General features: G+C 57.8%; 1 protein-coding gene across 1 annotated transcript; it reads right to left on the minus strand.

Moving 5' to 3' along the window:
- Nucleotides 1-43: 43 nt before the first annotated feature.
- On the minus strand, nucleotides 44-5,709 carry PCGF2 (polycomb group ring finger 2). The gene is given in 11 exon segments (XM_030297035.1): nucleotides 44-1,734; nucleotides 2,276-2,356; nucleotides 3,622-3,712; nucleotides 3,809-3,862; nucleotides 4,036-4,144; nucleotides 4,343-4,393; nucleotides 4,477-4,500; nucleotides 4,503-4,531; nucleotides 4,832-4,928; nucleotides 5,544-5,604; nucleotides 5,606-5,709. Coding segments are annotated over 11 exon segments (1,029 nt in total). The 5' UTR covers nucleotides 5,660-5,709; the 3' UTR covers nucleotides 44-1,356.
- Nucleotides 5,710-11,429: the final 5,720 nt, after the last annotated feature.

Genomic DNA, 11,429 nt, shown 5'->3' on the forward strand with positions numbered 1-11,429 from the left:
CCCCCCTGCCACTTTCCCTGTCCCCCAAAGAACTACAGGTCCAGAGAGTATGCAGCATTTATTACAAAGCCAGGAGATACAAATGTCCCAGGGCAGGAGGGTACAGTCACAGCACCTCAGACACAGGACAAGGTGCAAACACAGACGAACCTGATGGGGGGGGCTCCCAACCCCAAACACCTAGGTTGCAAGGAAGTCTAGCCTCCTCACCTCCTCCCCGATCTGAGCTATGTACACTGGAGGGAAAACAGGTGGGCAGGAATCTGGTGGGGTCTGCCCTTCAGGGGGCAGTCCACTGACCTCGCGGGACGGAGCAGAGGTCAGAGCCTACAGGCTTCTGTCTTCTTGTGCTTTTAGATGCCTCTGTCGCTCTTTCTTGACTCTGCCTCAGCTGGGGGTGGGGAGGGGACTGGAGGGCTGCTGGCCTTTGGCACAATCTGGGGTCTGTGCTTGTCTGAGGTTAGCCCCACTCCGCCTCTCCACGGCACTCCAGGCCCCCAGATGGGACTTTCCTCCCAGCCTTGCTAGTCAGAGTTTCGGGGTGGGGTGGGGGGCAGGGGCAGAACGGGGTGAAGCAGTTCACATTGCTAAAGCCACAGTGGAATTTCAAGGGCTGAGGCCTCCCGTGGCCCGAATCTTCTCTTCCACGAGATAACGATGCAAAGGCCACACACACAGGAAAAAAAAGAAAATGGCAGAACTATCTATTCTTTGCACAAAGTTTCCACTGCAAGAGGAGGAGGTAAGGGAGATGCCATCTTCACCACCCACTCACTCCTCAGAACCAGGGGATAGACTGCATTTGTAAAAGGCACTGTCTTAGCAAGTCTCTGGACATTCAACAATGGGGGGGGGGGGTGCTGGTGGGGCCGGACAGCAGCCAAAATGGGGAAAGAGAGAGGGTAGACCCCATTCACAGCCGGCTGGAGTTGTGCCTAAAGCTTTGGGGGCTGGTGGGGCTCCCCCAACACCCCATCTGCCTTGGGAAACAGGAGGATGGAGTAGAGCTTTACTGAGCCTCAAGTGGCCCTTCGGGTCCATCGCCAGACACCCCCAAAATAAGAACAGGGCAAATTACACAAGACCCCCTAAAAATGAACACTCCACCCCCCACACATACACACACACATAAAGTTTGTTTCCTGTGGCATTTAAATTAATCTGGTTGGTCCATAGAAAATAGTATGTATATGTTGGTTTTTCCTATGTACATATATATATAGATTATTTATAAAACCCGCCCCCCACCCCTAAGGCGGGAGGAGCTCGGGCAAGTAGAAGAGGTGGAAAAGGGGCCCAGAAAAAGTGGAGGGGTGGAGAGGCATGGCTGGAAAAGGAGGGAGAGGGTCCCTTTCCTCAAGTTAAGGGGGGCACAGGAGCTCCGTTGACAGTCATCTTGCGCCCCCTGCTGGTGGAAGATGGTGTCTGCAGGCAGTTCGAGGTACCCCCGTTGGCAGCTGTGGTGGCCCCACTGGCTGTCGCAGGGGGAGTAGGAGAGGTAGGGTGGGTAGCTGGGGGCCCGTGGGAGCTGGGAGAGCCATGGCAGGGGGTGGCTGGGCTGGGAAGGGAGGAGGAGGTGGCTGGCAGGGTGGCAGGGCTGGGAGCCTTGTCGCTGACTGACTCACACTCAGATGCCCCGCTGGTGTTGGTGCCCTCCGAGGGGGTGGGTGCTGTGGGCAAGGTGAGCCGCTTGCAGGCCGGCTGGACCCGATACTTGAGGGGGAGAGGGCCATTCTGCAGGGAGAGGGGGCAGAGAGGCAGTGAAGGGGAGGGTGTCGGGAGAAAGAGGCCACCCAGGAAGCTGCCCAACCCTCACCCCACAATGCCCAGATAGAGAGGAACGGGGTCCGGGCCTTGGAGAGGAGCAGATAGGCAAACAAGACTGACCAAGCAAGGCCAGAGATACAGGGGCACACAAAGACCCAGAGAGGCAGGCAGAACGTGCAAGGCCAGAGACCGGAGAGGAGGCCGGAAGGCAGGAAGCAGCATCCGCTCCTCCACGGCCACCCGACCCTGCTTTCTGCCCCAAATCAGGGCATGTCATCTGCCAAAGGGTCCTTTTTCCCTTTAGAGTGTGGGAGGCCATCATCGGAAGACGGCCAGAAGCGGCCGGCCTGCTGTGGCAGACCACCCTGGACATGCCCAGATCATGGGACAAGGCATGAACCGTGATTACTGGTCACTATGTGGTCACTGTGGCCACAGACCAATGCCAGACCCTGCAGGGCTCCCCTCCCGGCCCTGTCCCCGCCCTGCACCCTCCCGCCCAGCTCACCCGCCGCCAGGGATAGATGTAGGCTATATCCATGAGAGTGTAGTACTCCTTCAGTGGCTCGTCCTCGTATAGAACCTCCACCTGGAGGAGGAGATGGAGAACACCATTACCCGGTTCAGGTTCAAGGCTCCAGCCATTTGGCAGAGAGGCTCCTAGCTAGGGGTGGGAAGTGGGGCGATGGGGAGGAGGGACTTGCAGGTATTCCCTTACTACTTTGGGGTTTCGTGGGGGGTTTGACTTCCCAGTCCCAACCGAACTCCAGACCACCAGACGGAGAAGGAAGGATCAGAGAGGATACCCGCATCTTAACAACCCCTGCCTCCCACCACCCACACAGCTGTCTGAATCCCTCAATCTCTGGCAGGTCCTCCAGAGATAAAGGGGGGGTGGGGGGAGGGGGCAAAGAAAAGCCCAGGTGAGAAAGATCTCGCAGAGCACTGGCTCTTGCCCAGGCTGCAGTGGAATGACCCTGGACGCATTAAAAAAACACATGCTTGGGGCAGCTGGGTGGCTCAGTCGGTTGAGCGTCCGACTTCAACTCAGGTCATGATCTGGCCGCTCATGAGTTCAAGCCCCCTATCAGGCTCTGTGAGGACAGCTCAGAGCCTGGAGCCTGCTTCAGATTCTGCACCCCCTCTCTCTCTGTCCCTCCCCCCACGCACGCTCTGTGTCTCTCCCTCTCAAAAATAAACATTAACAAAAAATTAAAAAAAAACAACAACACATGCTTGGATCTCACCAGAGATTCTGATTTAATTGGTATGACATGAGTCAAGTTTTAAAGCCTCCCACACGATTCTGATCTGCAGCAAAGTTTGGGATCCGTTGTCCTAGAGCCTTGATACCCAAAGTGTGGTACACAGACCAGTAGTATTGGCAACACCTGGGAACCTGCTAGAAATGCAGAACCTATCTATGCTTTAACAAGATCTTTAGAGAACCAGTGACGTATTCGAATTTGAGAAGTGCTGTCCAAGACCTCCAGTGGAATTTCAGACTGGCCTTCCTTCAGCCAGGTGGCCCCAGACAACCCCCTATATTTCTGCACACATACCTCTGCCACAGTTCTGAACATGCAAGCATGCACATGTGCACACATATGCACACACACACACACACACACGTACACTCCGTCTTGGTTCCCGTGCATCTCTGCACACTGGCTTCAACAGACAAAGACTACTCCACCCTAATCTTGGTTTCAATTACCCTTCTACTCAGCTCAATTACACAACCACACAGGTCCTCGTGTCACCCAGCCTGCTCAGAACAGTGGCTGGGATGCACAGATTGCCAGATGCAGCCACACAACAGCACTCAGTTTCTGAGAGGGCCCAGGGACTCACCTTGTATTTGCTGGGCACATCCATCTTGTTGCGAAGAAACTTGGCGAGATGCATGACGGTCATGGCTGCTGGGCATTGCAGGAACCGCACCCTGTCTGCTGAGGGAGAAGCACCCAAGGGCTGGGGTCCGCCCCAGGCACTCTCTCCCAGTCTGCATCCCACCCCTAGGCAGGTCCCCAGCACTCACCTTCTCCTTGTCCCCATCCCATTCTCCAGAGGACCTTTCTTTTCCTCCCGGTCCCTGGGGGAGGAGAAACATGAAGCTAGGAAACCCTGAAGCAGGCAGGATCCCCCAACACACACATCCAGAAGACCTCCTGGAGACACCTTCTCCTGCTAGGGGAAGGGGGCCAGGGTGGGAGAGAGGGGCGACCCAACCTAGGACCCCCAAAACCAGGCGTGGCTCAGACTTGCCTGACACCTTCATAGAACTCGATGGAGAGGCTGACAATCTCGTTGTCGCTCAGAGCTCCCTTCTCCTGCTCCAGGACCTCGCCGCGGTCCTCATTGGAGCCGTTGGGGACTGCAGAAGGAGAGAGAGCTGAGGGGCTGGCCTAGGACGGGGACAGGAGCCCCACCAAGGACCCTGGATCTCACAGCTCGGGGGGGTGGTGAGCGCAACCATCCTCTGGGCCGGGGTGGTGACGCGGCGGCACGTACAGGGCGGACAGCCCGGGGCGGCACCACCTGCTCAGGGGAACAGGCAAGCGAACACGCTCACCTTCAGTCAGGGGGTACGCTGCATAGAAATCCCGCCGTCGTTTCATCTCATCTGGAAGAGGGAAAGCAGGGTGAGGATGGAGCACTAGGCAGGGAAGCGTGGGGCTGTGGGCAGGATGAAACGGGGGTAGATACCTTTAAAAAGCCCAGGGACCAGTTATAGACGATGTCTTGCAGGGTTTTGTCAGATCTGGAAAAAGCATGGAGTCCCGTCAGCAACCACCTCACCCTGCCCTCCCCAGCCAGGAACCCTTATTCCCACCTCCCCTCCTTAGATCCGGGGCACAGGCACCAGGGTCCCCAGAGGCACGGTCTTTACCCCTCTAGTACTTCTCAGCCTAGACAAGCCGGATACGACACAGAGGGAGGGGAGGGGCCTTGCTTCTCCCCCACCTGCCACCTTGGCTATAGGATGCAAAGAGGGCTGAGGGACAGAGGGCAGATGACCCAGAGAGTCCGGCGTGGGCGGGAGGGACAGTGCCGGGCCCACCTGATGCTCAGCAGCGGCCTGGTTTTGTGGACCTGCACATCACACATGGGGCAGTACTTGTTGGTCTCCAGGTAGCGCACGATGCAGGTTTTGCAGACTTGGGGGTGGGGGGTGGAGAAAGAAAGGAGAGTCAGAGCCCCCTTCGTAATCCAGGACCAGCCCCCGACGGCCTCTGCTCAGATTCAGGTATCCCTTCCTCTCCACCTTGTCCCCGCAGCTCAGCCCATTCAAAGGCTCAACGTGGTTCCTGGTCTCACCACCTCCTCCGTCCTTGGGGGAGGAGGGGCCGGGGAGTGCGTGCGTGCGGGTGTCAGGCCAGCGTCATGTACCAAGCAGAAGGGGAGCCCCAAGTCCGATGAGTACAAAAACAACAGCCCGCCTGCTGGACACCTCCCAGGGTCCTGGACCTCTGCCACCAAGCCCAGTGTGCACGTGGGGGGGCACGTGCATCTTCAGGGGCTGCAGCTCCAGCCAGAGGATGAGGAGGGAACCGAGGGGTCAGGTAGGTGAAAGCTCCTGAAATAAACCTCCGGGCTGACCCCTCCCGTCTCCCCCTGCCCCTCAGGAGTCTCTCTGCGGCCAGGGACCGCCACGGGGTGCACGGACGCGCGGTGCTCTCCAGGGCAGGGCCTTGTGCTCTGCCCTCCCCAGGCAGTGCCCCTCCGACCTGGCCAAAGGCTGCCCGTCCTGAGCAGCGGCCCCTCTGCCCAACTCACAGAATGCAAGCACTCCACGATGGTAGTGGCGTCGATGAAGTACCCCCCGCAGAGGGCAACACATGAGGTGAGGGTTCAGCTCTGTGATTTTGATCCGTGTGGTCCGATGCATGATGCCGGGGTGGGGGGCAGGGGGCCTGGGGAGCGTCACCCTGAGAAATGAAGTGGAATCAGAAACCCAGAGGCCCAAGAGCCCCTCCCACAGTCCACACCACCCAACGTCTGTCCCGAAGCGCAAGGTTTTTGCTCTCTGCCTCCGAGGCCAGACTGGCTACGTGCATGGGGTTGGCTCCTCCTGGCCCCTCTTGAGTATTCACCGGGTACGGGGCTCTGGAGACGCGTGCCACCTTGAGCGACACCATCGGCTCCATCTCAAGAGCAGGAGGAAAGATGAAGTTAGACCAACTCTCCAGAGGAGGCAGGAAATTGAAGAGACAGAGTTTTTCAAAATGTCTCTGATCCCAATCCACATTCACTGAAGTGAGTGCTAGGAGCTGAGGACACTTAGACCCCCCTCTACCCAGGTGCAAGGCCCCTGCCTCGGTCTTTCTACTCCATCCTCCCCTCCTTCCACCCCATCACCCTTCCCCCAGGAAGGCAGTCCCGGAAACACTGTGGCCACGGGATACCCTAGGTTTAGAGGGAGCACCCCACCACCTCGTCCTCCTAGCTCTACATCCAGACTGGGCCCAGAGTGGCTCCCTGGAGGTCCACCATACGCTGGCCATGCAGGTTCCAGGCCTGGCGCTCAGGCAGGAAACACGGAGGATGGTCCTTACACGCCCGAAGTTGGGAGCACGCAGCTCCAGCCTGACCCCAGCCCCGACCCTGCAGGTAGTGGCAAAGAGCCTGGGCAAAAAAGACTGCTCTTGCCCCTTCTGCACAGTCCCCGCTGGACGGCCCACCGTGCAAGTCCCCCGGTCCCACACGCAGTCCGGGACCTCCCTCCCAGGCACACACAGCAACTTCTCCACGTGGACACTGCCGCCACTCCGGCTGCCTGTCCCCAGGCTGTCCAGTGACACATCACAGGCTCTCAGAGATATGCCCGCCAAAGCTGGGCAGAAAGTTCTCTCTGCAGCAGCCCCGAGCACCCAGCCAGGCCTTGGCAGGGACCTGGGAGGTCAGTCAGAGCCCAACTCTGAATTGGCTGATATGCCTAACTTCTCGGTATAAAAACCAAACCTGCACCTAGAAGGGAAGGCCCTTCCCTCCCTCCCTCCTCTTTCCCAGAGTAAAAGCCCAAGGCATGGGCTTGGGAGAGTGGCCAAGCCCCAATGACTCCTTCACAACATACACCCTTCTCTCCTTTCCAGAGAGATTTCTAAAGCCACCATATTGGGTTTTCTAGGACCAGAAATTCACAGCCAGGATCAACAGTTTCTATAGAGACCCCAGGATGAGTTTGGCCAGGACCCAAACAGCCACAGAGGCTGGCCAGAGACCCAAAGAGATGGAGAGACAGGACACAAGGCCACACGCGGGAGAGACACCAAGTCTGCAGGGCAGACAGAGGGGACCAAGCAAGCCCAGAGAGCCAGCGGAGACACAGCGGCCTAAGGAAGGAAAGGGGCTCCTGTCCCAAGGAGGGCGGCCTAGGCCGGCCTCCCTGCAAGGGTTCCCCCCTTAACAATTACGCAGAAGGCTTGCTGGCTACTCCACTGTTTGGTCGTTTCCATAGTAACCCTGTCCCTGGCAAGATGCCCAAATATTATTACAACCATCCAGAGGAGAGAACAAACTCCAAGTGGCTGTCTCGCTGAGTGTGTGTATATCCATTGGATGGTACGTGATGTCTGGGCTTCCAAAACTACTTTGTACGACTGCTTGACCTGTGCGTGCGTGCGTGCGTGCGTGTGTGTGTGTGTATCCAAATGAACCTCTGTGTGCATGCACAGACAGAAACAACACATTCTGGTCGATGGTGGTTGCTATCAGCGCATCTCACACCCGGCTCTGTCTCTCCCTCTCACGTATGCACACGTACGTACACACAAAACACACAGGCGCTTCCCACTGCCTCAGTCACCTCATTCACACACTGGCTGGATTTTCACAACACACACTGACTCTTAGGAACTTGCACGCAGTTCCTGCCTGGTAGACTGTGGCCTCAACACGCAGGAGTTCCTAGGCAAGGGGCCGTGACCTTTACCCCTCTCACTTCCACGAGCATTTGTGAGAATTCGGGCCAAGATCATCTCTCAAGCTCCTTTCTAGATGCGCGGGAGAAGGAAGGAGCTGTGGAGCTGACTGTATAGAAATATTCCTCCTTGTCTGGTATAAGAGCAGGCCCCCCTCGCCCGCACTCCCAGCTCCCCCCACCCTATCCCCAGGGGCCTCAGACTGCTACCTCTGGGGCTGGGGGTGGGGAGAAGCACTGATTGGCTCCTCACCTGATTGCCATGGTTACCTGCAGGGCCCTGCCAGCAGGTGCCAAGAACAACTGTAAACAGGAGCTTGGTTCCCCCACTGTTCGCCCCCCACACCTGACACCCAATTCCTTCCCAGCTGCAACTGGCCGGTGTATCGCGGGAAGGAGAGGGAAGAGGGGTGACGGTGGCTGGACTTCTGGCTGTCATCACGTTAGGGAAGAGGTTGGGAGATGGGAAACAGCGTGAGGGAGAAAGAGAGAAGTTCCGTGAAGCAGAAAAGGGAGCCAAGGGCCATTTGGAAGTGGCCTCTGTGGAGCTCTGGGCCTTAACAGGTCGGTCCCACTGACACCACCACAGCGGACCTGTGCCCTGTCCCCCATGGCCCAACTGCAGCCAAGTCATTCAACACCTTTGTCCCCAAACCACTGTTCTTTGCAAGGGCATGATGGCTGGGCAGCCCATCCTGGCCCCTGGGGATACGGGTCTTGGCCACAGTGGCAAGAAAGGAGCTCGGGTCAGCACCCACCGCCAGCTCCTCCTTGCCATTCAAGCCTGACCTTTGTCTTTCCTCTTCTTCAAAGCCCCTACTATTAGAGACCACCCCCATCTCTCCATTCTAGCCAGTCTTTTCTGGAAGCTCTCTGCACTTTAGGGCTCTCTTGTTTTTGTTTTGTGTTGTTTTGATTTTCTTCTGCAAAACTGGCTGTCTTTGATAACCCAGAGGTCTCTGCTCCTTCAGATGCCCCACGACAGCATTCTCTGCTCTGCCTTTCCTGCACATGAAATTAGCCCCACTCCCCACTAGAAAATCACCAGGTCTTAGGAAAAGTCACTCAAGGTCCATGCAGACACCTAGAACTGCGGAAGTAGAAGGGATCTTAGAAGGCGTCTCGTCCAATCCTTTCATTTTCCAGATGAAGAAATTCGGAAAGAAGTGACTTAGCTAAGGTCATGCAGTAACGCAGTGGCAGTCCTAGGAGTAGAAACTGCCTGGCTCCTGTTCCAGTGCTCTCTACACACTGGCACCCAGGCCAGGCTCCCCTCTCATCTAAGAAACCAATAAGCCGGGCCTGACTCCATCCAGGCAGGTGGAAGGCAGAAGGACTCCAGTTCCTTAGAAGACTGCTCAGTGAGCCTTCTGGGGAGAGTCTGGCCCAAACATGACCATCAGCACACATTCTCACCTTGAAGTAGGAAGAGGGACAGCGACTAATTGCCTCACCCCACTTCCACGGAACAGTTAGAGAAACTGAGGCTCCATGGAAGCACAGTGAGCCAGAATGCACTAGGTGCATTCCTCTGGTAGCTGTGTGGGTCCAACTGCACAAGCTCTGTGTATTTGTGTATGGAGGGGGAGCACAGGGGTCCGCCTGGGGACAATATCAACCTCTCAATGTTCCCTGATCCTTGACCCCGGGACCTGCCCCTCCTTGCCAGCGGCGTCAAAAACATCCTCTAGTCTCCTGAAGCCGGGCTCATTGTCCCCTCTCTGCTCTCCCCCCTCAGCTTCCTAAGATCAAACAAAGACAAAACCCAAAATATACACCCAGAGCTACACATTGCCGAATATACACAGAGGCACACAAAGCCAGACACACCCCCTCCATCTCTCTCACACAACACACAAGGCCAGACAGACACTACACACACACACACACACACACACACACACACACACACACACACACACACACACACACCAGGCCAGACACACCCCATCACACATACAGCCAGACCAGAGCCAGGCCCACACTTGCCAGATGTATAAGCCACCCCCACCCACCCCAGCAGCACACCGTCTGACATCCCTGCCTGAAACCAGAGCTGGAAATACACACTAACCTTTTGTGCATCCCCGGTCCACCCAGGATAAATTATAACATAAGTCTTCCAGCAACAAGGCAGTGCAGCTCCCAACCTCCACTCGGGGGCCAGAGGCTGGAGGAGTAGGTGGGCATCTGACCTGCACAAAGATGTAGCCTCTTCCTGTTCAGGCTGTCTCCATTTCCATGGCAACAGCTCCATCAACCTAGACCTCTCAGGCAAGGCCAGGGGCAGCAGAGAGCCCCCCCGCCCTCCTGCCCACCCCCAAAGACTCCAACTTGAACTCCACTCAAGCCACACAGGGTGGATACTGAGTCCCAGGTCTCACCTGGGGTCTGTTTCCGGCCTCATTCCAAAGACAGCTCTAAGGCCACAACCTCCAACTCCAAACCAGGGAGCCCCTGGGAAAACCTCCCTACCCAAAAGCTGCAACAGAGCCGGCTTTATGCTCCTTCTGCAAGTACTAACACCTTGGAACAGAGTGGAGACGGGGAGAAGAAGAGAAATGAGAGTTTCAGGAACAGATACAAACTGCGAGAGGCCCAGAGAAGGAGGCATCAGAAGACAGCCGGGAGACAACCAGGAGACAAACCCCCTACTTCCCCCCCTCTCGCACCCCAAGCAACAGGGAGCTCAGGAGAGACTGAGGCATATATACGTATGGTGGGGGTTCCTCTAAGAGACAAAGACCAGGAAGAAGCGCGGGGTAACACTTCCACGATATTTACAGGCAAATCCACCACCCCCAAGGCCTCTTCCTTCCCCACCTCAAGCCATCCGAAGCAATTCTGGGCAGATGGGGGCAGTGGGGAGGGGGAGAGGCATGCCTAGGCCCACTGTGGAGACAGGAGGGGCAGGGGTGTCTGCTGGCCAAGAGGTCCCACCCCCTCAGAGCTAGAGGAAGGAGGGCCGGGGGAGGGAGGGGGCAGCCCGCTCCTCGGTGGAAGAGGGGCCCGTCGGTCAGACCCCTCCTGCCTCCGCTGGCGATGGGAAATATCGCGATAACTCTCCCCCCTTCTCCCTTCTCCTCCCTCCTCCCGGGCTTCCCCCGGAGCCTGGGTCAGAGGATCAGGGACCTCAGTTACCGGGTGGCCGTTCCTACCTTCCCTAGAGTCAAACTTTCGGCGGAGCCCAAGGAGGGGTGTTCCGGAGAAAGAGGCTCTGCCCGGGTGGTTGGGGGGGGGGGGGGGGCGCCCAGTCCGGGGCTGGGGGGAAAGGGACCGCTGGGGGAGGTGCCCGAGAGGCCGGGGACCCGGGCATGGAGGAGCGCCCTCCCCCGGCCCCGCAGCGATCAAAAAGGCATGGTCGCTTTCCTCCCGGTCTCAAGTCCCTGCGCGTCCACGACGCCCCAGTGCCACGGAGAAGCAGAGAGCGACCCCTCCCCAGACCGAAAGGGGTAGTGGGGCAGGGCCAGAGGCCGCTCTGGCTCGTGGGGCGGGCGAGGGGGGCAGAGATCCGGCCCCGCGCGCAGCCCACAGCCCTGGTGGCTGCCTCGGACCCTCCCCCTCGCTACCTCAGGAGCAGGTCTGCGAGGGGGCTGCGGGCACAAAGAGGTGGTGGTCGAGGGAGACGCCAAATCGCTAAAAGGGGGAATCCATTTCGGCCATCTTGGAAGGGAGGAAAGGGAAAAGGGGAGAGAAAAGGGAGAAAGAAAGGCGGACGGGGCGAGCTAGGATAGGGGCT

The sequence above is a fragment of the Lynx canadensis genome, chromosome E1, assembly GCF_007474595.2.
Source record: "Lynx canadensis isolate LIC74 chromosome E1, mLynCan4.pri.v2, whole genome shotgun sequence".
NCBI lineage: Eukaryota > Metazoa > Chordata > Mammalia > Carnivora > Felidae > Lynx > Lynx canadensis.